The sequence below is a fragment of the Euleptes europaea genome, chromosome 3 (genome assembly GCF_029931775.1).
Source record: "Euleptes europaea isolate rEulEur1 chromosome 3, rEulEur1.hap1, whole genome shotgun sequence".
NCBI classification, from domain to species: domain Eukaryota; kingdom Metazoa; phylum Chordata; class Lepidosauria; order Squamata; family Sphaerodactylidae; genus Euleptes; species Euleptes europaea.
The window spans coordinates 8014348-8040422 of record NC_079314.1 but is presented as its reverse complement, the minus strand read 5'-3'; the positions used below and the strand labels follow the sequence as shown (position 1 = coordinate 8040422).

The following is a 26075-nucleotide window of genomic DNA, read 5'->3' as shown; positions in this document are numbered from 1 at the left end:
TCAGTACCATGGATATCTTTCCTCCTTCTTCTCACGCAGAGTGACCCAGGCTGAGGCGGATTTAGAGCAAAATCAAAACACAAAATTTGGGCGGGGGGAGAAGAGAACAAAGGGGCATTCTCTCCCCACCTGCCTTCCCTTGCAAGGGTAGGAGCCAAGGTCTAAAAGACTCATTTGTTTTCTTGGAGTTAGATTTGGTGCATCACCACCCCTTTTGAGATAAAAGAACTAGCAGAATCTCCGATATCTAATCCATCCCCTCCTGGGAGAGCGTAATGAGAAGGACACTCCGCATCCAAAGGGTGCCTTACTTACCTCCAACCGTTGCAGCTCTTTCTTGGAATTGGCGTAGGAGACCTGGGAGGAATTGGCGGAGGCGGCAGTCACTTCGGCAGCCCCCAGCCAGTCCTGGAAGCGGAAGAGGGAGTCCTGGAAGGTCTTCTGTTGCTGCCATGCCTGCTCAGCCCTGGTATGGGAACAGGAATCGTTTCAGCACTGCATGAAACTTAAGGGGCAGCCACGGGCATCAGTGGGTATCACACTACGGCTGACAGTCACAACTGGATGAGGAGAAGAGAATCCCATTGCGAATGACTGCTACCGTGCCATGTTCCAGTTGAGAGCTTAGGTAGTGTAGTGGTTAAGAGTGTCGAGCTAGTACCCAAGGGACCCAGGTTCAAATGCCCACTCATGCTATGGAAGCTTGCTGGGTGAAGAAGAAGAGTTGGTTTTTATATGTTGACTTTCTCTGCCACTTAAGGGAGAATCACACCAGCTTACAATCACTTCCCTTCCCCTCCCCACAACAGACACCCTGTGAGGTGGGTGGGGCTGAGAGAGCTGTGACTAGCCCAAGGTCACCCAGCTGGCTTCGTGTGCAGGAGCGGGGAAACAAATCCAGTTCACCAGATTAGCCTCTGCCGCTCATGTGGAGGAGGGGGGGAATCAAACCCGCTTCTCCAGATCAGACTCCACTGCTCCAAACCACTGCTTTTAACCACTACACCATGCTGGGCCAGGCATAGTCTCAGCCTAACCTACCTCACAGGGTTGCTGTGAGGATAAAATGGAGGAGAGGAGAATGATGTAAACTGCTTTGGGTCCCCACTAGGGAGAAAGGCAGGGTATAAATTAAGTAAGCTAATAAATAAAATCCAAGGTGTGGGAGCAGGGACAGCAGCTCCCTGAATCTGACACATCTTCCTTCATTTGCAATGGGAGAAAATCTGGTTTCAAGGGTGCTTGCAGATGGTCCTTCTACAGGAGGGATTGCAGGCCTTAAATCTGGGGAATATCGTGGTCTGGAAGCTAGCTTAGTGACCTACCAGGGATGGGGCGCAGTCTGCCCTCCAGGCACTTAAGGGTGTGAAGTTTGGATCCTGTGGCTGGCAGGCAGCACTGAGCCCCTGGCTTGGCCAAAAGGCAAGGAATCTCAACCAGGTTCAAGAACCCTGCTACAGGCCTGGTGCCATCTTTTGCCCCCAACTGCAGGCACCCCAAGTTATAGATTTAGACACCCCCAAAATCTGGATTCGGGTCTTGCTTCCCACACCCTGCAGCCCTGACCCTCAGCGTACCCCCTACCTCATGTGGACAACTAGAAGCCACTGGGGAATTCACAAATGTGACACAATGCCACGGCCGTCTCGCTAGGTGGGGCTGCCACGTTTCCACACCAAACGTGGTTTGGCCAAGACCAAAGAGATTTCCTCAAGCCAAGCCCACATATCTACCTGCGTTTTCGCATTTCTGAATGGTGAGTTTTAGACGTGTGCAACATGAACACGAACCACGCTGGCCGAGCTCACACCCTTCTGCCCTGTTGTAATAAGCATCATCCTTAAAATAAACAGCTTCCTTAAACAGACAGATTCAAGTCCAGGAACACCTTAGAGACCATCAAGATTTTGGAAGGTATGAACTTTCGAGTCAAAGCTCCCTTCGTCAAATACAAGTAGGAATGGCTAGATTTGAGTTCAGTAGCACCTTAGAACAGGGGTGGCCCACGGGCCGAATCCAGCCCCTCGAGAGCCAGCCGAGGCAGCCACCCCACCACCCACTCTCGATCTGGGCTGGCGAGGCATGGCATGGCCCAACCAAGGGACATTTATGTCATATCCAGCCCTCGTAACAAATGAGTTCGACACCCCTGTCTTAGAGACCAACAAGATTTTCAGGGTATACGTTTTTGAGAATCAAAGCTCCCTTCGTCAGATACAAGTCACCCGTATCTGACAAAGCATTGACTTTGGAGCATTGACTTTGGAAAGTTTATACCCCCAACATCTTGCTGGTCTCTAAGGAGCTTCCGGACTCCAGTCTCGCTGTTCTACTACAGACCAACATTGCTACCCACTGGAACAAACCTTCTTAAAGTTTCCCCTTTAAGCATCCTGCCTCACTCACAACACTAGTAGTAAAAAGGGATTTGCTTTTCTGGATAATGTAAAGGACCAGGGTGGTCCTGGTCTTGAAAAATCCTCCAGGAGGGGATTTGTGGTGGGTTTTTAGCACTGCTACTTTTGGGATAGCCCAGGCTAGCCCGATCTTGGAAGCTAAGCAAGGAAGCTAAGTTGATACTAACCCTGGCTAGTATTTGGATGAGAGACCTCCAAGGAATACCAGAGTCATGATGCAGAGGTAGGCAATGGCAAACCACCTCTGAACATCTCTTGTCTTGATAACTAGGGTTGAACTAGGGATAACTAGGATCAGTTCTCCAGGGGAACTGATCTCTATCGCCTGGAGATCAGTTGTAATAGCAGGAGATCTCCAGCCACCACCTGGAGGTTGGCAGCCCTATTGATAACCCTACAGGGACCCCCATAAGTTGGCTGTGACTTGATGGCACTTTCTTCCACCACCACCACTTTTAGGGATCACCAGTTGTCAGCGACTACAGAGGTGTTAATTTCTTTAAATGGAAATACCACTCTTTAAAAACACAAATGAGGGTGAAACCGACCCACCGGCCCTACGCTGCCACCTGCCCCACTTCTCACCTGATCCGCTTCTCCACCGATACTGTGCATAAGCTACAAACGGACATTTCAGGCACCGGCTCCCCACGCTGGCCGGCGAGTCCACATCGTAGGCAGTCGTCCGGAAGACGGATAAGGGGGAGACCGCAGCTGAAGGCCGCCTTCTGCATCCTTGGAGTCCCTGGAGCAATTGCTTCAGCCTACTCTCCCCTTGGCTGAGGACGCGCCGCGACTCTCCAGGAGGCGTTTGCAGAGAGCCTAGGAAACCACAAATGCCGCATGACTCCCATTGGCGCAGCAAGTTCAGGGCCTGCTCAAGTCCTTGTCAGTCCTGGCTGGAAAGGAACAGGGTTTATTGGGGGAGGCCGAGAATGTGCTCAAGCAAGCCAAAGGCAGAGCCCGAGAAAGGTAAACAGCAGATGGCAACAAAAGCATAGAAAGAGAAAGAGGGAGAGGCGGAAGGAGGACGCACTCAGGCTCATCAAGGTCTTGGCACCAGTTTCGATGCTAAGCTCAGCCTTGGAAAATAGGACGCCATAAGGAAACGGTGTCCTGGGCATGTTCAGAGTGCATTGACCAAACATGGCCCCAAGACACCTGCCGCTAGGACAGAAGTAGGGTCGACAACCTCCACAGAGCACCTGTAGATCTCCCGCTATTATAGTTGATCTCCAGTTTCAATGCTAAGCTCAGCCTTGGAAAATAGGACGCCATAAGGAAACGGTGTCCTGGGCATGTTCAGAGTGCATTGACCAAACATGGCCCCAAGACACCTGCCGCTAGGACAGAAGTAGGGTCGACAACCTCCACAGAGCACCTGTAGATCTCCCGCTATTATAGTTGATCTCCAGTTTCAATGCTAAGCTCAGCCTTGGAAAATAGGACGCCATAAGGAAACGGTGTCCTGGGCATGTTCAGAGTGCATTGACCAAACATGGCCCCAAGACACCGGCCGCTAGGACAGAAGTAGGGGCAACAACCTCCACAGAGCACCTGTAGATCTCCCACTATTATAGTTGATCTCCAGTTTCAATGCTAAGCTCAGCCTTGGAAAATAGGACGCCATAAGGAAACGGTGTCCTGGGCATGTTCAGAGTGCATTGACCAAACATGGCCCCAAGACACCTGCCGCTAGGACAGAAGTAGGGTCAACAACCTCCACAGAGCACCTGTAGATCTCCCGCTATTATAGTTGATCTCAGTCGACCAAGATCAGTTCCCCTGGAGAAAATGGCTGCTTTGCAGGGTGGGCTCTAGGGTGGGTTGCCAACCTCCAGGCAGGGCCTAGAGATCTCCTGAAATTACGGCTAGGGTGGCCAACCTCCAGGTACTAGCTGGAGAGCTCCTGCTATTACATCTCCAGCCGATAGAGATCAGTTCGCCTGGAGAAAATGACCGATTTGGCCATTGGACTCTATGGCATTGAAGTCCCTCCCCTTCCCAAACCCCTCTTCAGGCTCCGCCCCTAAAATCTCCCACTGGTGGCAAAGATGGACCTGGCAACCCGAATTACGACTGATCTCCAGGCAACAGAGATCAGTTCACCTGGAGAAAAGGCTGCTTTGGAAGGTGGACTCAATGGCATTATACCCCACTGCAGACCCTCTCCAAAACCTGCCCTCCCCAAGCCCCACCCCCAAATCTCCCAAGCCAGAGCTGGCAACCCTAGAAGGCACAGTGGCCAGGAAGGGCCGTTTGCACATCAAGACTTCTCTGAGCCACAAAGCCATGGTTTGAAATAAAGAAGGATGGAGAAAAACTGAAGGGTGGGGGACAATAGGGCAGAGAGTGAAAACCCAGAGAGTACCAAGAGCCCTCTTTTGACAGCACGGGTTCTCCTGCTCTCCTCGTTTCTTTTCTTGTGCAGAAGACTGCCAGGTTCATGCGGGTGCGCATGTGCGATGATGTCACTTTTGGTTTTACTTCTGGAAGTGCCACATCGCCACAGCTGATTTAATACTCAAACCCCCAACTAGGGTTGCCAGTCCCCCCTCCCGATCGTTGGGAGGTTGTAGTGTTACAGGCTTTGACATATTAGAGCACATGAACTATGGAATTAGTGTTGTACATATGCAGAAATATTAAATGTAAAACCAAGCTACACATATGAACTGCAAACTATTCAGCAGAGGTTTTAATTTCCTTTTAAAAGGAAAAGAAAGCCTGGATATTCTTTGCCAGAGGCTTATGTTTCTGAATTACTCTGTCAAAGATTTCCGTGTTAGTGCAGATTTGCTCGCTGCATTTCCCCCCTTTTTTCATGACCTTCCCCAGCCTTTTCAATGGGAAAAGAGCAAAGCCTTCACAGCACTTTTTACATATTTTAAGCTACAGAGTGTTTGCCGCACTTCCTGCCCTTCCAATTACTTCAAATGCAGAAATGCTTTCCACCCTCTATACTTATAATGCTGACTAAGATGTAATGATGTAATGTAAACAATGTATTGTATTTTATGATTTAAACATGAAAACAAGAAGCTAGAAATTAATGAATAGGTTCAATCTCATTTTTCTGGAGATGAGAATGATGATAAAATTGATCATATAAAGTATAACAAAACTCAAAACTGACTGTTTAAGAAATAGTATGCTTAGCCTGGTGGAAGTGGAAGTCCATATATGGCCATCTAAAGTAGAGCAACTGAGCATGTGCAGTAACATTCCTAAAACAGTGCAGCAGTGCTGTCACTCCAATGCATGGAGATTTTTCAGGACAGCTCCTTTTCAAGGTGATTGAAACAGTATAAATACAGGCAGGGAGAGGGCTAGAACTTCAGATCTCTCTCAGAGGGTCTCAGAAGATGGTATTGGTATGTATGGCTTTACAAATATATTATTCTAGAATGTGAATTAGATACTTTGAACTAAATCAGACTTCTTTAACTGTTATATTTTAAGTGTTGGATTTTAAAACTGAATAGTATGTAGAACTTTCTTGCTTTACTGTATACATTGTTACTGAATTTTAAGACTTTGTAATACTTGCATATAGGAGCCCCGTGGCGCAGAGTATTAAGCTGCAGTACTGCAGTCAAAAGCTCTGCTCACGACCTGAGTTCGATCCCGACGGAAGTCGGTTTCAGGTAGCCAGCTCAAGGTTGACTCAGCCTTCCATCCTTCCGAGGTCGGTCAAATGAGTACCCAGCTTGCTGGGGGTAAAGGGAAGATGACTGGGGAAGGCAACGGCAAACCACCCCACAAACAAAGTCTGCCTAGAAAACGTCAGGATGGTCTCCCCATGGGTCAGGAATGACCCGGTGCTTGCACAGGGGACCTTTACCTTTACCTTTAATACTTGCATATTCACACATATATATACACAATTACATTGGAGCACATCAATAAAAAGACTTACTTTTTTAAAGTGAGTAAAGTAGTTGAGTCCTGCTTAGTAGGTGACTAACTGAAAAAGGCACTGAACCGCTTGCACGTATCTGGATCTCAGCTCTGCCCAACCTGGAGCGGGCAACCCTAGGGCCAATAGGATTCCTGCGTTCCCCCTGCTGTCTAATTGGTGCTTCTCTAACCAGGGCCATGTCCGCACACCATTTGCGGCGCCGGCTTACGCGGGCTTTCCTTGCATGTTCCCACTGCAGCTCACCCGAAGGATTCCGAGGACGTCTCCAGAGCGCAATTTCGCCGCGTTAAGCGCATCCGCTTATACGGCGAAGTAAAAAAATAAAACGTCCTCCACACCCGGTGCCTTACGGTGGGAACATGCAATGAGTATTAAATCCACGTCCTGCTGCCAGCCAATCCCCGCACTCCCCCCGCCTCCCTTAGTAATGCTGACCAATTGCCGTCCTTGCTTGGAGCGCCGACTGGGCATGCGTGGGAGCGTGCCGGTCTGGGGATTATCAAATGCAGCAGAGAAAGGAGGCGCGGTGGGAACAGGAATTTAAAGGCGTTTTGGATACTTGCGAACTGGACGCGTGTAACTTGCGAGGTAAGTGGCTAGTGCGTTCACGGGCCAGGCTAAGAGGACCAATACAGCGGTTGTCTTTCCCCTCCTCCTTCTCTGATTGGTTAGCTTTACAAACCCTGCATTTGCAGGATTGTTCAGCTTTCTAATACATATAAACACCTTACATTAATTCTACTACATATATTTGTCTATTTACAATTATGTATACAAATACATCCATGGTTGTATTTGTACAACGGTCTCTGAGGTGCTTCTATTCTGACATGTTTCCAAGGTGTTCCTATTCTGACGTTTCAGGGATTCTTCAAAGAGGTCCTGGGGCTCATGTCTGGGTCATATTAATCCTTTCTGTCTCCTTAAGGAGCAATACCAAATTTCACCCTCTCTACATCACATACTGGTCTGCAGTGGCAGAGCTAGATTCAAGTTCAGCAGCACCTTAGAGCCCAACAAGATTTATGGGGGTATGAGCTTTCAAGAGTCTGAGCTCCCTTCATCAGATACCAGATTCTCATTCCTTCCCCACAAATATTGTTAGTCTCTAAGGTGCTGCTGGCCTGGAATCTAGCTGTTCTTCTAATAGTGGAGGCCAAAATCACACATGCGTCATAAAAGCACGCACAAGAAGTCTGTCTGCAAACCGACCTTCCTCCAAGGCCAGTCAATCAACTCAGAACCAGAAAGAAAATAGAATAGAATGAGGCCCAGCAAGGGCTGTGAACCAGTTTTGCTGCTACGTTCTGCCGTGGAAAATATGATGCAATCCAGAAAGGATCTTCTTAGGATCCCCGAGGGAAGCTTGTTAGGAGTTTCCCCAAGACTGGGAAAGGTGAAGAAGCTACACCAAAAGGTAAGATCCACCACTCCCAATCTTGCCTTGCAAAAAGCAACCGCAGAATAGCGCACTGAGCGGGGACACACAGCCGATCCTTGCCAGAAAGACTGGGTGTATTCCTGAGGCCAGATCAAGAGCCACTAGTCTAAAGGGTGGCAGATGTTTCTCAGAAGATGAGAAGACGAGCCAGAACACATTCTGGTACCCGAGGCAGAAAATCCAAATAAATGACACAGGTAGTAGGGTTGCCAACCTCCAGGTACTAGCTAGAGATCTCTTGCTATTACAGTTGATCTCCAGCCGATCAGTTCACCTGGGGAAAATGACCGCTTTGGCCATTGGACTCTATGGCATTGAAGTACCCTCCCCAAACCCTGCCCTCCTCAGGCTCCATCCCTAAAACCTCCCACCAGTGGCAAAGAGGGACCTGGCATCCCTAGCAGGTAGGCATACAGAACGTACAGTAAAGGTGCAGTGCGTTCAGAAATGGGACTGAGTACCCATTAATGGCATCATAACTTGTCTTACAGCATGGCCATCTCTGGGAGGAAAAAGAGAAGCAAGATTGCTGGTCAAATAATATAAATCTCCATCCTAAATTCAGGAAGTGGACGGGGGGAGCTAAGCCAGACAAAGCGGTTTTGCTCTCAAGTAACAAAGTGCCACCCCAGGTGCAAGACTGAGAATGCAGGGATGATATTTCAAATGGCTCTGCTCCCGTAGAAATAAAAGGAGAGGAAAGTGATGTGATCCTTTTGTTAGAAGGGACGGCCCAAACAGATATTGTTGCGAGAGAAGCTATTGAGCAAACTTATCAAAAGGCAGAAGTATCGCCTTCTCTGTAAAGAACAGAGCACGTAACTTTCTCACGGACACAGTTTTTGTTTCTTTTTCTAATCCTGGTAAATCTAGTTCAGCTCAACGGCAACAGTGGACTCCTTCACTTCACTGCTCTTGATGGAGAGAAACCCATTTTTCTCCCTGCCAAGCACACAGTCGGGCCAAAACCTTGCAGAACTGCAAATGCCACACAGAGGGTTAAGCCCATGGGCACATGCACACTAATGCAAAATTAAAGAGAAGCCCTCCAATCCAGGGCTTGGTTTGAAACAAGACAGAATCTCAGAATCGGTGCTTTCAAACCTCCAGGGAAGGAGAGTTTACCACCTCTCGAGGAAGCCTGTTCCACTGAGGAACCGCACTAACTTTTAGAAAGTTCTTCCTAATGTCTAGATGGAAACTCTTTGGATTTAATTTCAACCCGTTGGTTCTGGTCCGACCTTCTGGGGCAACAGAAAACAACTCAGCACCGTCCTTTCTATGACAGCCCTTCAAATACTTGAAGATGGTTATCATATCCCCTCTCAGTCTTCTCCTCTTCAGGCTAAACCACTGGTTCCCAACCAGGGGTCCGTGGACCCCCAGGGGTCCACGAGAACTAAATTAAGGTCCGCGAAACAAACTTATAAACTCATAATAAGTTAATATTTTCAATTAAAAGTTCTCTATCATAAAAATATATATTCAAATATTATTCTAAGTTTAATGTTTAACTAACAGTTATGATTAAAGTTTATTTTCAAATTCTCGGAATTTTTATTTTGAACCTTGGGGTCCCTGCACCGAACAAAAAAGTCCTAGTGGTCCCTGGTCAAAAAAAGGTTGGGAACCACTGGGCTAAACATACCCAGTAAAAAGGTTCGGAGATGGAGCCCCTGGTTCAGAATTATGACGTCTTCCTTGGTCCTCGTTTCCTTCCAGGAGGCCAAAGAAAACCTTTGCCTGTCTTTTGTGCCGCTGTTTAAAAACAGGGCCGGCCCACTTCCCTTTCTAGCTCGGGTCAAAAGCTGCCCCGGCCGTGCTCTGCCTTATCAGCTCCTTCTGCCTTTTCAAATATTGCAAATATCCTCGTCGCAGCTAAAACAAACAGCGGGTGATTCTCTCCTGGCAGCTGCGCGGTTATGGCTGCTCCAAAGCAAACAGCTAACCCCCTCTCTCCAAAGCAAACAGCTAACACACACACACACATGCACACACATGCACACACATGCACACCTTGCCAGCAGACTTGGGCAAAAACGTATTTGTACACGGAGGCTGATCAGGCTTCTCTCTTGGCGCCGCGTTCGGATATTTGGTCTCTAAACAGGGACGGCTTTCATGAGGACAGGGCTGAGCCCAAGAGTGGACGTTACGAACACAGCGGCTCTGAACGTGCACAGAGGGCCCTCGTTTCTCAGCTGCTCCCCTCTGCCTGTGACTGCGGTGCGGAAATGCAGGCGCCAAGCCTCTAAGCATGAGCCTTGGTACCTCAAGAGCCAGCGTGGTGTAGCGGTTAAGAGCGGTGGACTCCGACCTGGAGAGCCGGGTTTGATTCCCCACTTCTCCACATGAGTGGTGGACTCTAGTCTGGTAAACCGGGTTGGATTCCCCGCTCCTCCACGTGAAGCCTGCTGGGTGACCCTGGGCCAGTCACCGTCCTTTCTGAACTCTCTCAGCCCCACCTACCTCACAAGGTGTCTGTTGTGAAGGATGGCAGGCAATTGTAAGCCACTGTGAGACTCCTTAAACCAGTGGTTCCCAACCTTTTTTTGACCAGGGACCACTAGGACTTTTTTGTTCGGTGCAGGGACCCCAAGGTTCAAAATAAAAATTCCAGGAATTTGAAAATAAACTTTAATCATAACTGTTAGTTAAACATTAAACTTAGAATTATATTTGAATATATATACATTTTATAATAGAGAACGCTTAATTGAAAATATTAATTTATTATGGGTTTATAACTTTGTTTCGCGGACCTTAATTTAGTTCTCGCGGACCCCTGGGGGTCCATGGATCCCTGGTTGGGAACCAGTGCCTTAAAGGAAGAGAAAAACGGGGTATAAAAACCAAATCTTCTATTTCCAGAATTAAGCAACAGCTTCTGGAGGTGGCAAGCAAAAAATGCTTTGGTTAGCTGCTAAAAGACGTCAGCGTTAGCACTAGCACCAGGGTTGGTAAGAAAGGGTATGCCTGGGGCAACTTTCTAAACAGGAGGTTGGAAAAGGGAGTTCCTCGGTCTCATTTTAACATAACCGTCAGAGCAGAAACATAACTACCCAGAGCAGAGCAGGGGTGATGTTATCCAGGGCTCTTCTGGAAGGAATTAGGGGCCCAGGTGGATTCGTTTTGAGCCAAGCTCAGCCCTAGAACTGTCATTCACTTCTAACCTGATTTTAGAGAAGCGGCCATAAAAATCAGAGTACTTCTGAGCATGTTCAAAGTGCCCTTTCTATAATCAGGCACAGAAGGATGAAAAATCGCCTGTTTAGAAAGGTTACCTGTTTAGAAAGAGAAAAATGAAAAATTGCCTGTTTAGAAAGAGAGCCAGCGTGATGTAGTGGTTAAGAGCAGTGGTTTGGAGCGGTGGACTCTGATCTAGCTACATGAGTGGCGGATGCTAGTCTGATGAACCAGTTGGTTTCCCCACTCCTACACATGAAGTCAGCTGGGTGACCTTGGGCTAGTCACACACTCTCAGCCCCACCTACCTCACAGGTTGTGGGGAGGGGAAGGGAAGGTGATTGTAAGCCGGTTGGATTCTTCCTTCAGTGGGAGAGAAAGTCGGCATAGAAAAACCAACTCTTCTTCTTCTTCTACAATTCATACAACACCAACAGGGCTCAGGAGTGGAGGGGGGGTCCAGAGGTCTGGTTAATTCAGTTGAAGCCATGGATTTCACTCGGGCATCGCTTGTAAGGAGCCGGGAGTGGCGTAGAAGTGCTGAGCACAACCATAATGTGCGCTAACTGAAGTTGCTTGTAGAGCCCTTTCGTCACCTGCAGTTCATTCTGTCCCCCATACCGATCCTTGTGGGAATATGACTACAACAGCCGCTGCCTGTTCCAAGGTGCACGCCTCCTCTACATATCTCTGCATGCACAAAACTGCCATGTATTATTGGCTTCCACCCAGATGAAGACATGGATTTGCAAATGTCAAAGTACACACTCCCTGTGGCTGGGTTTGTGTCTGCTGCAACTGCAACTGGGGGAGACTTTACTGCAAACAATAGTGGTTTCTAAACCACAGAAGTGATCTGAAAAATAAGAAGCACTAACGTATCTTCTGTTGTGCCAAGATCTGTTCCCAGGAGGGATATGCCTTTGAGAAATACACCAACAAATAACACTCCTGTTATTTGTTCCTAGTTGCCTCTGAACATGGAGGTTCCCTTTACTCACCATGACGAATAGTTACTGATAGACCTATCCTCCATGAATCTATTTAATCCCTTTTTAAAGCCAACTAGGCCTGTGGGCATCATAGAATCATAGAGTTGGAAGGGACCACCAGGGTCATCAAGTCCAACCCCCTGCCCAATGCAGGAAATTCACAACTACCTCCCCCCCACACCTAGTGACCAGAAGATGCCCAAGATGCCCTCCCTCTCATCATCTGCCTTAGGTCACAGAATCAGCATTGCTGACAGATGGCCATCTAACCTCTTCTTAAAAACCTCCAGGGAAGGAGAGCTTACCACCTCCCGACGAAGCCTGTTCCACTGAGGAACCATTCTAACTGTTAGAAAATTCTTCCTAATGTCTAGACCACTGGTTCCCAACTGGGGGTCCACGGACCCCCAGGGGTCCGCGAGAACTAAATTAAGGTCCGCGAAACAAAGTTATAAACCCATAATAAATTAATATTTTCAATTAAAAGTTCTCTATTATAAAAATATATTCAAATATTATTCTAAGTTTAATGTTTAACTAACAGTTATGATTAAAGTTTATTTTCAAATTCTCAGAATTTTTATTTTGAACCTTGGGGTCCCTGCACCGAACAAAAAAGTCCTAGTGGTCCCTGGTCAAAAAAAGGTTGGGAACCACTGGTCTAGACAGAAACTCTTTTGATTTAATTTCAACCCGTTGGTTCTGGTCCAACCTTCTTGAGCAACAGAAAACAACTCGGCACCATCCTCAATATGACAGCCCCTCAAGTACTTGAACATGGTTATCATATCCCCTCTCAGTTTTCTCCTCTTTAGGCTAAACATACCCAGCTCCTTCAACCTTTCCTCATAGGACTTGGTCTCCAGACCCCTCACCATCTTTGTTGCCCTCCTCTGGACACGTTCCAGCTCGTCTACATCTTTTTTAAATTGTGGTGCCCAAAACTGAACACAGTACTCTAGTTGAGATCTAACCAGAGTGGAGTAAAGCGATACCATCACTTCGTGTGATCTGGACCTATACTTCTGTTGATGCAGCCCAAGACTGCATTTGCCTTTTTAGCTACCGCATCACACTGCTGACTCATGTTCAGTGTTTGGTCTACCAAGACCCCAAGATCCTTTTCACACACACTACTGCTCAGACAAGTCTCCCCCATCCTATAATTATGCATTTGATTTTTCCTACCTAAATGCAGAACTTTACATTTGTCTTTGTTGAAGTGCATTTTATTAGTTCTAGCCCACTTCTCCAGCCTGTCAAGATCATCCTGCATCTTGGCTCTGTCTTCTACCATATTTGCTACCCCTCCCAATTTAGTATCATCTGCAAATTTAATAAGCATCCCCTCTATTCCTTCATCCAAATCATTTAAAAAGATGTTGAACAACACAGGGCCCAGCACAGATCCCTGAGGAACTCCACTAGTCACTTCTCTCCATCCTCTGGCAGTGAACTCCACATTTTAAGCACTCCTTGTGTAAAGAAGTATTTCCTTTTGTCCATCTTGACTCTACAGCCCATCAGCTTCACTGGATAGCCTCAAGTTCTATTGTTTTGGGAGAAAGAGAAAAAGTATGGCTCTTCCCTCATTTTATCCTCACAACAACAGGTGAGGTTAAGAGAGAAAGAAAGAAATTAGCCCATTGTCACCCAATTAATATTATATGCTGCTCTGAAAACCTTTTAAGCATAAGAGATGGAATAGGAATCTCTTAAATAAATATCAGGTTGCCTGCACCATTCCTTCTGTTGCATTTTACCCTTAAGAAATGGCATCTTAAAAGTCGCAGTTTGGCCTCCCTCCAGCCACGTGCCTTTTTGCCAAGGACGTGCCACACCTTCGGGAACACCATGCTCTTTTCCAAATTGGTCAGCTATCAAACCCTCCCTTGTCTGGGCAAACGGATACGACTTTTCCCCATCCTTCACTAGTTTTGGAGTAATTTTCCAAACTGCCCTGGCACAAATAATCACTTGCACAACATAGTAGGCCGAAGAAACACCACCTGTCCAGTTGCCACATCGTTTCATCAGAAGTGGATCCAGTCAAAGATCTGCATTTTGTCTACCGAATGTTTCTCCGTTCCTACACGGCAGGCCCAAAAGCAGTTTTCATCAGCACAAACACGTCAGTAACAAAGTGGATCTCTGACCATGCTCAGATTGCACCTCATCTGCCACTGTGTAATCACTGCCAATTGGCATTTATATAGAATTTGGAGAGAAACCTGGAGAGAGAGCAGCCTTTTTGAGATACTGAAGGAAATGTACGATACAGTTCTTCAAAATCTGCCACTCATTACTAGAAGGCAATCTTTAATTAATTTTTTTACTGCAACGCCCCAAAACGTACCCCTCGGTTGCAGCACCGCCAATTAAAAGCTGTTGTCATCAGGCAGACGATCAAAGAATTTAAAAGTTTGAAGCCCTACGCCATGCAAATAATAACCAACATTGTGCTAAATTGCATGGCTTTTAATTCTCATCTTGGCCAAAGCCAGAAGTCCTTAAGTCTAGGAACAGGCTCCACCCCACACTGGAGACAAGTATCTCAGGTATGTTAGGTGGCTCACAACCTACCTGAAGACACTGGGTCTCCCTGAGGAGTCCCACAACACGTCATTCCAACACCTTCATTCGACGACCTCTGTGGTCCCCGCTCGATCTAAAGCCAGCATCTCTCCGAAGCACGGAAGCTGGAATTCTTTGTACCACGGGCCAAACTCCTCCACAGCTCCTGCCTGTCAATCATTAAACCAGCGCCCAAATGCCACTGCTGCATTAGACGCGGAGCAGCAAACCCCACCTTCTCATCCGGATCTTGTGCCTCAACAGAAGACAGGTCTTAAGTGATGTGTTCAGAAGGGATTCCTAAAAGCCGCTGTCCGCTCTCCCAGGTGCTTCCTCCGCCCCCAATCAAAGCAGGTGAGCTGCTATCTGCAGATAGCCACACAAAGAGAAACCAGGAAAGGGAGGGTTGTCAGGTAACCTGATTCCCCAAAGGTAAGGAGGGAAAAAGCCCAACCCATCCATTTGCTTGCTGGCGGTACAAACCAGGTGCTTCTCCCTTGCAACTTCATGGGGGGAAAGAGAAAAAAACATACAAGCCTTCCCAGGACCTATTTATTGCAAGCATGAGCTGCGGATCGTTGGGTGGAGGGGTGCCCCCTACATTAACCCTTGCAGCACCAGGTGTGTTTTTATGAGTATGACTCATAAAATTATGGTCACGTAACTCGAGGAGAAAATGCCACCGATCCTTGGTTTCATTGTTTGGCTCTTTAAGTTTTACAGGAACTAGATTTGCACAGCGAAACGGTTACGGCTAAAGGTCACCAGTTAAGTCTTTAACTGACACGTGGCATGTTTTGTTTTTTTGCAAACTGTTTCTACCCTGTTCCGTAAGGTCTTGCGCCTAAATCAATATGAGTTTTTAAAATCTGCATGCATTTTTTCAGGTCTCCTGGGGATGAATCTGAGCTATGGCCTGGCCCCAGAAGCCATTACTCGTGCCAAGGATGTCAAGCCAACACAATGATTTATTGTTCAAACTAACAGGCTGGTACAAGGATAATAGCAGTACAAGAAAAGTGTGCCGTAAAAGTTAAGCAAAAGAGAACCGACAATAGAGTGGGGTTTACCAGGATAAAACACGTCCGTCCTTCCTTCTAGGGTGCGATGACAACCCACAACACAACAAACAGGATCTGTTATGGTCCAGACTGTTAAATTTCCACTACACGCCCCCCCACCCAGTTGCATGGCCACCCAAAGCTGTGAAAACCTACAAGTGGCACGTTGTTCCAGAATGACAGCAAAGATACTTCGTCATGAATTGGAAATCTTTTGTTTTGAACGGGGTGTTAATCTGCAGATAGTTTCAGAGGGTAGCCGGGTTGGTCTGCGGTGGAAGAGCCAGATTCGAGTCCAGGAGCCCCATAGAGACCAACAAGATTTTTGCAGTATGTGTTTTCAAGAGTCAAAGCCCCTTTGTCAGTATCTGAAAAAAGGGAGCTTTGACTGTCGAAAGCTCACATCCCCCCCAAATCTTGTTGGTCTCTAAGGTGCTACTGGACTCGAATCTAGCTGATAACAAGGAGGAAGCTGACGGTGAGATGTCAGCTCACTCTTCAAATACCTGAAAGGCTGTATCACAGAAGAGGGTAAAGGACTGTTGCTCCGAAGGGCAAGACTAAATCTAATGGTATCAAGATTTCGACTGAACACTGGGAGACATTGCTTAACCGTAAGACAGGGGTGTCGAACTCATAAGAACATAAGAAAGGCCCTGCTGGATCAGACCCAGGCCCATCAAGTCCAGCAGTCTGTTCACACAGTGGCCAACCAGGTGCCTCTAGGAAGCCACAAACAAGACGACTGCAGCAGCACCATCCTGCCTGTGTTCCACCACACCCAAAATAATAGGCATGCTCCTCTGATACTAGAGAGAATAGGTATGCAGCATGACTAGTATCCATTCTAATTAATAGCCATGAATACCCCTCTCCTCCATGAACATGTCCACTCCCCTCTTAAAGCCCTCCAAGCTGGCAGCCATCACCACATCCTGGGGCAGGGAGTTCCACAATTTAACTATGCGTTGTGTGAAAAAATACTTCCTATTATCTGTTTGAATCTCTCACCCTCCAGCTTTAGCAGATGACCCCGTGTTCTAGTATTATGGGAGAGGGAGAAAAACATCTCCCTGTCCACTCTCTCCAAACCATGCATAACTTTATAGACCTCTATCATGTCTCCTATAAGCCACCTTCTTTCCAAGCTAAACAGCCCTAAGCGTCCTAACCACTCCCCATAGGACAGTTGCTCTAGTTCCCTAATCATTTTGGTTGCTCTTTTCTGCACCTTCTCAAGCTCTGTAATATCCTTTTTTAGGTTTGGTGACCAGAACTGTACACAGTATTCCAAGTGTGGTCTCACCATAGATTTGTACAAGGGCAGTATGATATCAGCAGTTTTATTTTCTATTCCTTGTCTAATTATGGCCAGCATGGAATTTGCCTTTTTTACAGCAGCTGCACACTGGGTTGACATCTTCATTGAGCTATCCACTACCACCCTAAGACCCCAAGATAACTCATTTGTTATGAGGGCTGGATAGGACATAAATGTCACTTGGTCGGGCTGGGTCATGCCTCGCCAGCCCAGATCGAGAGTGGGGGCGGGGAGTGGCTGCCTCAGCTGGCTTGCGGGCCGGATAAGAGCTCTCAAGGGGCCGGTTCTGGCTCTTGAGCCTTATGTTTGACACGCCTGCTGTAAGAGGAGCCGTCCAACAACTGAGCCCGTTACCTAGGAGGGTTGGAGGGCTCTCAGAGGCCAGATATAGTCTAGCTCCAAATTTCTTACATGGAACAGGGGGTTTGTCAGGCATGGCCTGAGCAAGGAATGTTGTGGTTTCTCCAGATGCCGGCCAAGGCCAGCTCTAGCCCGGCAAACAACGTGTTTAGACTGAACTCTGTGGGAACGCCGGTAGAATCCTACCTCCCTGACAACACCTGGGAGGGGGTTGCCATGGCATCCAGATCTACCCCGATTTGCCCTATGCTCTTTCATATATGCCCTGTACTGTGCTTGTAGTTTTCATTAGTGTCCATTTGACTCTTAGCTTCTGTAAACCTGTGGATTTTCCAATATCTTCCTTTGGACTGCTTGTCTGTGGATGTCTGCTTATGGGATTATCATGGGACTAGATCTGACAGGGTTACACTAGATGGCCTATGAGCCCCATTCCAACTCTCGGACTCAAATTTATTTATTTAAATCATTTATGCCCCACCTTTTTCCCCAATGGGGACTTAGAGCGGTTTACACTATTCTCTTCTCCTTTATTTTATCCTCATGACAAACCTGTGAGGCAGGCTAGGCTGGGAGTATGTGATTGGCCCAAAGTCACCCAAGCAAGCATCCATGGAAGAGTGGGGATCTGGGTAACCCAGATCCTAACCCAACACTCTTATCTACTACTCCATGCTGGTTCTCGAAATCCAGATAAATACTTGTCACACTTGGTACATAGTTTAAGTTGAATGCTGTGTTGCTGTGGGGAACTAAGAAGCAGCTGTTTAAAAACCTCCGTGTCTAATTTGGCTCTGGGTCTGGAGTTTTACCGCCCATCCTGCCACTTCAGAATCCTCAAGATCTGACTGCTTTTGCTGTGATCACAGAGCCCCCAGAAACCACTTAATACATATAACTGAAACTCTGTAGTCTGTGTCTTTCGATTCGCAGCAGTGCATTGGGTGACGAAGAACCCTCGTCCACACACGTTCCCTTGTTTTGTTTTTTAAATTCTTAAAACCTTTATTGAGGGACACATTAGGGAACCTCATTGACAAGCCGCTGCGCACTCCAGAGACATGAAAAGTTCTGCAAGAATCAGACACAGGTTTCTCCGTGATGTTCAAATGCACCTGCCAGGTGAACGTTTGTGCTTTCAAAACTAGCCCTGTCAAATGGAACGTACGGCAACAGGGAAAACACCACACAGGAAAAGATGCCCTGAAAATCAGAAGCCATGTGGAAAAGGACCAGGCGCGAAAACGGGTTGTCTGCACTTGAAGAACCACTTCCAGTTTTCCCATCAGAACATCTTCCCCACCTCTGACACCTCCCTGGGCTGGAAAGACACTCCTCCAGCCTTTCTTTTCCTTGGGAGAGAACCCTGGAAGGCAGGTTTTCTGCTCCTCCTCCTTGCTGGTGGTACACATTCTGATCTTTCCTCTCCACAGCGCCTGCTCCAACCGCTAGACCACACTGCAGACTGGAAGGTGAGAAGTCCTGGGCCACCTCCCTTGCCTCCAAGGCCTTCTATTCCTGTCTCCCGAGTTTGCTATTTCTTGATAACTAAATCATACAGATTTGCAGGTGCTTGTAGCTGCTCTCCCACGAAGCAGCATTTCGCAATCTTCCTGGTTTCATTCTCACAGATGAAGGGATAAACTTATATCTAGACGGTTTAAGTTCAGAAAGCAGGCAAGGGCTCACGTCATGGAATTCTCTGCAACACACACCCAAATCTCTTAAACAAAGAAAACCAGCATTTGAGGGAGGAAGCTAGGCTAGCCCCCTTCACCTTGACAAGCTTGGTTTCTACATGCAAGGAATTCTTGCCCACGGAGCACTTCCCTGTCATGTGAGCCTCTGCCAAGGCCTCATGGAGAGTTACTTCCTCCTGCCCAGCACAACGGACATTTTCAGCACTTTGGGGACGTGGCGGATGGTGAGCGACACCCGCGTTCCCCGGCACAACATGTCCCTGAGCTCACAGCTGCACACGTCCAAATTGGCCACTTTCTCTGTAACGGTGTCTTCCGTGACGAAGCGGATTCCGTGCAGGTAACGCAAGTACATGTCTTCCCGCAAGACCAAGAGGCTGCGGGGCTTCAAGATCAGGGACACGAAGTGGCGCTCCTCCTCCAACTGGGGGGCGGGCCCCTGAAAAAGGAAAGGTACTCCTAGGGTTTGCATTTCAAAAACGAAAAAGGCTTGGCCCGGCAGATGTCTATGGTCCAAATAGCTGATCTGCTGATCTGGAGCCACACCCTACAGAGGGCTGACTCAAACAGGTGAGCCACCCGTCTCTGTTCCGCACATCTGCCACTTGGCCAGTGTGTGTTCCACACAGCTGTCGTTTAGTACCCGCTGGCACCAAGCAACCGTGATTCCCACCACACAGAAAATGGGCATGCAAGCACAATTGGGCAGTGCCAGTGTTTTCCCTTAAGGGCATGTGGTGGATGTTTTCCTTTTCTTTTCTTAATACACCACACAGGCTGAATCATAAGGAAGACTGAACAGCTGGGCTGTGGGCGAGGGCACTCCGCCTAAAAAATCGGAGAAAGGGGGAGGAGGTGAAGAAGAGGCTAACAGGCAGATGTCTGGTAAACACAGCCGAACAGGATGCCTTCAGAAATCAGAGCGGGCAAAAATTCATGTGAATGGTACTTCTACCTCTGGGGAAGAAATCAGATTTCTACTTCAGTGGTATTGGCCAGGCTGGCGAGAGGATACTCTTCCCCATCCTGCTCACCTGTTCGCCTTCCGTTTGCTGCCCTCTGCTGACAGGATGGTAGAAATCCAGAAGGGTGTGAGACCCTAAATTGATGGTGGTGACCGTGGGGAAGTACAGCGGGCCGTCCTCGTGAGGCTGCCAACGAAGCAGACCTGGCATCAGAGAAAGAGCGCCACCCATCTCCGCCCAAGGAGAGATTTGAGTGGATAGAAGGAACAGACCCCCCAAAGCCCCCACACTGATCCCCAATTTCAAGGAAACAAGCCCCATGTTAAGTTACCATGATCCCCTCGCCAGGGCGGTACTCATTCACCAAGACATGATTTGCCAGCTTCCCTCCAAAGACGCCGAGGGAGGACACTTTGTCAGTGTAAGTCTGAAGCCACGGGGGCAGCTTCTCTGGAACCATCCCCTTCGGATGGGGCAGGCCTCCTGCACAAAAACCAGAGGAAAACCCACAAAATTAATTTATCATCATTATCTTCTTCTTCATTTGTAGTCCGCCTTTCTCACTGAGATTCAAGGCACATTACAAAGGACAATAACAATTCAATCAAACAGCAATGGCCTTTAATGAACAGAAAGGCACAAGGCAGCTATATTGGAAAACTAAAAAGTCACTTACAAGTAGGGTTGTGCATATCGATATACTCGAACCAAAAAGAAACCCGAAATTAGCCGTTTCAGCAATATTTGGTTTTTGGTTTTACCGAATGCCAAAACCTGGGAATCTTCCCAATGCTGAATAGGCGATTCCCAAAAAACCCGAATAATTATTCGGCCTTTTTCAGCTTCAGCTTTCTCCAGGCTTTTCCCTATGGGAATGTTTTTAATGAGCTCTGGGGGAAGCATTTTTGGAGGTAGAGTTCCCAAATTTTCAGGGTAGCTTCAAGGGACTCTCCTTGCATGAACCTTAAAGTTTGGTGAAGATTAGGAGTGTTGGTGTCTGGGAGGACAGAAATGCAGCAGGGGTGCATTGCCTCACTCAGGAGAGCTTGCTGAGTTGCCTCTCCTTTTGCACCCTGAAACATTACTAGCAGAGTACAAGGGAGAGGTCTTCCTTCCCTTCTCAATTTTTTTTTATTTAAAACATTTTTGAGCTGCCTTTCTAAATCAGGACACCCAAGGTAGAGTACATAAAAACATTAAAGAACAAAGAAAAACATTAAAATTATAAAATCGTTCAATAAAAACACATAAACAAACAATACCAGAACCAGAGAGGAGTGCCAATAACCATTATTGGGGGTTTGCCAAACAAAGCAAAAAAAATCTTCTCCTGCTAGTGGAAGATACCGATGGAAGGAGACAATTTAGGTTGCTTCCTTTAGTAATGTCACTGGGGGCTGAGCATGCCCCCCCAAGACAGTAGAGAAAGGGCTCCCCTTTAAACTAGGCTAAGCGTGAAGCCTGGCATGTGTGCCAGAGGTTGATACAGCAAGTCAGAGTTGAGAAATTGCCAAGAGATGCAGCAGTTGGTTCTTTAAGGAGAGCAGGTGACGATGCTGCTGTGAGAGAAGAGGAGACCCCAGGCAAAGCATTTTTCTCCTCATTGTACAAAAACTCAGCTTAGAATAATAGAATCATAGAGTTGGAAGGGACCACCAGGGTCATCTAGTCCAACCCCCTGCACAATGCAGGAAATTCACAACCACCGCCCCCCACACCACCAGTGACCCCCACTACATGCCCAGAAGATGACCAAGATGCCCTCTCTCTCATCATCTGCTTAAGGTTATAGAATCAGCACTGCTGACAGACGGCCATTAACCTCTTCTTAAAAACTTCCAGGGAAGGAGCGCTCACCACCTCCTGAGGAAGCCTGTTCCACTGAGGAACCGCTCTAACTGTTAGAAAATTCTTCCTAATGTAGATGGAAACTCTGTTGATTTAATTTCAACCCATTGGTTCTGGTCCGACCTCCTGGGGCAACAGAAAACAACTCGGCACCATCCTCCATATGACAGCCCTTCAAGTACTTGAAGATGGTTATCATTTCACCTCTCAGTCTTCCCCTCTTTAGGCTAAACATACCCAGCTCCTTTAACCTCTCCTCATAGGACTTGGTCTCCAGACCCCTCGACATCCTTCCTGACTGAACAGTTCCTCAGTGGAACGGGCTTCCTCGGGAGGTGGTGGGCTCACCTTCTTTGGAGGTTTTCAAGCAGAGGCTAGAGGGCCACCTGCCCTGACCTGGATATCCCAGGCTAGCCTGATCTCATCAGATCTCAGAAGCTAAGCAGGGCCGCCCCTGACAAGTGTTTGGATGGGAGACTTCCAGGGAATACCAGCGTCATGAGGCAGGCAATGGCAAAATCCTATGTCAGATGATTGAAGTAAAAAAAAAAAGGCAATCTGGCAGTGATGCTGATTCTGTGAATTTAGGCAGATCAGGAGAGGGAGGGCAGGAAGGGTTTCGCGCCAGTGCTTGGCTCTCGTGGCCCTTTCTTACACGCCCAGGGGAATGCCGATTGCCACTTTGGGGTCAGGAAGCAATTTTCCTCCAGGCCAGATTGGCCCAGGGATCCTAGAGGTTTTTTTTACCTTCCTCTGGGCATGGAGTAGGGGTCACTGGGGGAGTGGGAGGGGAAGGTAGTTGTGAATTTCCTGTGTTGGACTAGATGACCCTTGATGTCCCTTCCAGCTCTGTTTCTATGTTTCAATGACCCTGCCTACTTTCTGAAAAGTTTGGCGGGTGCCAAGGGAAGTAGTGGTGGGAAAACCATCCATAAACAGAGAGCTAAATGGAATCAAGGCACAAATGGCCATGGGGTACAGAGAGGACCGTACCAGCTCGTCACACTATTACAATTTCAACAAATACTAAAAGCCCACCCCCACAAACCTATTCACATCATGCACACAACATCAGATTCACCCACACAGACACGTCAGAGGTTTACCCCAGTTCTGTAGCCTCCTCCCAGATAGCTGAGTCCACTTTGGCTTGGGGGCTCCGTAAACCTGGAGATAAAAAAACACAGGAGCTGCAGGTGTCGAGAGGACTCTGTATGCGCCCGACTCTCTTCCAAGTCACACAGATGCACTCAGAGTCTTGGTTCCCACTCTCTAAAATGGGAACTTTGGCATCTTTGTCCACAATGGGAGAACAAGACATACTCTTTGAAGAAATTAAGATTAATAATCTCAGGATAGAAAAAATATGGGTACATTAGGCCAACACCAGCAGGAAAACATTTTTAAACATTTTAAGGAGTGGGAAAATTCAGAAGGAATGCATCTGTCAACAGCCATCATAACTAGGAACAGAGTTTCCATGTCAAGAGGGAGTTCTACCTCCAAGGACCAAACAGTTGGGGAAGGGACACATACCATGGCCATCAGCATTTTACCCTTCCTTCCTAAAGGCATCTGGCTGATCACTGTTTTCTCCCTTGATCACTGTTGGAGACAAGTCATGGGCCTTGACAGGCTGTAAATTAATCCCACAAAAATATTTTTAACCCATCATGGGAAGGCTAAAATAAATGCACAAACCTGTTGCAAAAGACGTACTTCTTCCGTCTCAGTGATGAAATCTGGGATATAATAGGCAGCTGCTGGACACTGTGAACAGCGAAGAGAAAATCTTGGCAGAGCAAAACCTTCAAAACACATTGAGGGCCCCCAGGCTTACATTCCCCACCTCGTCCTCGTCATCCTCTTTACAACTGCTGCCATGGACTAGGGATTGCCAAAACTTCGCACAGTCCTTCATCACCACTAAGGCTATGTGAAGGTGACAAGAAAAATTCACTCATGCCTATGAACTGACAGTTTACCAAAACACTGCCTTCATTTTCTACGCGACCCAAGAAACATATTGCTTCATTTTGGTCTCAACCAAAATCTTCCTCTCCCTCATTGTAAAGCATTTTATTTTTAGACAACTGGACCACTGTTTCTTTCCCAGCCCGGCACAGGGAGGGGCCGTGGCTCAGTGGCAGAGCATCTGCTTGGCATGCAGAAAGTCCCAGGTTCAATCCCCGGGCATCTCCAGTTAAAAGGGATAAGGCAGTAGGTGATGTGAAAGGCATCTGCCTGAGACCCTGGAGAGCCGCTGCCAGTCTCAGTAGACAATAATGACCTTGATGGACCGAGGGTCTGATTCAATATAAGGCCAGTTTCATGTGTTCATGTAATGGTTATAGCATCGGACTAGGATCTGAGAGACCCAGATTTGCATTCCCACTGTACCAAGGAAGCTTGCTACATGACCTTGGGCCAGTCAGTTTCTCCAAGTAACCTAACTCACAGGGTCATTGCTGTAAGGATAAAATGGAGGGGGGAGAATAATGTTGTAAGCCGTTGTAGGCCCTGATTGGGGAGAAAAGCAGGGTATGAATAGCTTAACAAACCAACAGCCAGCTTTTCAGCTGGCTACAGCAGCAAAAAGAGGAAGACCCAACAGGAGATGGATCGACACAATCAAGGAAGCCAAGGCCCTCAGTTTGCAAGACCTGAGCAAGGCTGTTAACAATGAGACATTCTAGAGATCATTAATTCAGAGGGTCAGCATAAGTCGAAAGAGACACACACAGTAGCGTTATGCTCAGCTCCACCTTAAGGTGCAGACTTTCTCTTCCTGTGTTGTGAAACTTCACCTGCTGATTTCTGTACATCAAAATGCTGATAAAAACACACTGGCAGGGCAGGCCTTTGTTTTTCCTGGTGAGCGGGCAATATCGTACAATGGAGGGAAGGTTGGGAAGTTACAGCAAATAATATTCGCTAATGCAAATGGTACTTCAAAAACACACATGTATAAACTGAGATCTCACAGACATATTGCCTACCAAAGTGCTCCTTGGAGAAAATTTTTGAAACAGGGACCAGGAAAAGGCAGAGAAATCTGAAATCCAAGGGACGTTTGGCCCCAGCTGTCCTGAAATTCTCGGGCGGGTACGTGCAACACCCAAGGAGGAGGGAAATCACCCCTTCATTGTTGAGATGGGTATGGAAAAATTCTAAATTGAGAGCTAGGAAGTCCCACCGGCGCTATAGGAGCAAAGAACTTTCCCGCCAAGAAAGTACCTGGCCTACACGAAATGGCTCCAGCGCTAGAGCACCGGTACCCGTCTCCGACATCTCTGAGCCAAGCAGAGGTGAACCTTCCAGGTTGCGACCCAAACAACCACAGCTGCAGGAACCTCTCCAGGACAGGCCAGCCACCGTGGCTCACCTGGGAAAGAACAACAGCGCATCAGACGGAGCTAAGAAGATAATTCGGAACTCCCTGGAGGAAGCCAGTTCAGGGGTAGGCAAGGCAAAATATTCTGCAGGCACACGACCCTGTTTATAGACAAATGTGTGTGGGTGAGGGAAATACCTATGCGGGTGTCAGCTAGGGCCTCAGAAAGAAGGGGAAATCTCATCCCCTTCCACCCCACTGCCGGTTCTGGCTCTCCTTCCCACCACCAGTATTTGCATGCCAAGTTGCAGTAGTATTCCAGTCTGTGCATTACTGCAAGATCACTATTAATGGTGCCGTGTATGTGTGTGGGGGGAAGATCCCAAAATTAGGGTGGCTTGGTTTTTCAAGTCTTTTTTTGGGTTGTTTTTTTTTTTTTTTGCAAACCCTAATTTGCAGAACCCTAAATCACATCTGTGGCTAGCCGTTTTGTGGGGTTACCTAATTACGCAGAGATAGCAGGCCTTGGCTATTTGATGCTGGGATGAGTAGGTCCATAGCAAAATCTCAGTGGTGAGCATCTGGGAATCCTTTTCATTAGAAGCAACTAAAAATATGAAATGGAAACTTTTGTTTTGTTCTGTGCCGTCCAAGAGAGTGCTCATTCCAGTTAGGGATGGGGAGACATTTAAACAATTTCTGATTGTTATACTGTGAAAGGAAGACTGGCTCCCCTCCCCACCCCACCCCCCCACCCGGTACCTCCTCCAAGCCTGCAACACCGCCTGAATTCTGTTGCAAGACTGCACTGACTGCAGACTGAGGGTTTTCCCCAAAAGCTCAGTATATATATATATATATATCTTTCGCAGCTCCCTGTTTTTCTACTGAACACCAAGCCTTCTAAAGAGCTCTGCTGAGCTCAAAAAACTTGCAAATCATTTTGATTGTTCC

At 47.5% G+C, this 26075-nt stretch overlaps 1 protein-coding gene across 1 annotated transcript; it reads right to left on the bottom strand.

The window, feature by feature from the left end:
• Positions 1-19140: 19140 nt before the first annotated feature.
• On the bottom strand, positions 19141-25102 carry ALKBH6 (alkB homolog 6). The gene is made up of 6 exons (XM_056847452.1): positions 25025-25102; positions 23489-23557; positions 22894-22954; positions 20271-20422; positions 20009-20125; positions 19141-19413 (listed from the first exon to the last, which is right to left on the bottom strand). Exons 1-6 carry the CDS (start codon positions 25076-25078, stop codon positions 19141-19143), a joined length of 726 nt encoding a protein of 241 aa, XP_056703430.1. The 5' UTR covers positions 25079-25102.
• Between the last annotated feature and the right edge of the window lie 973 nt (positions 25103-26075).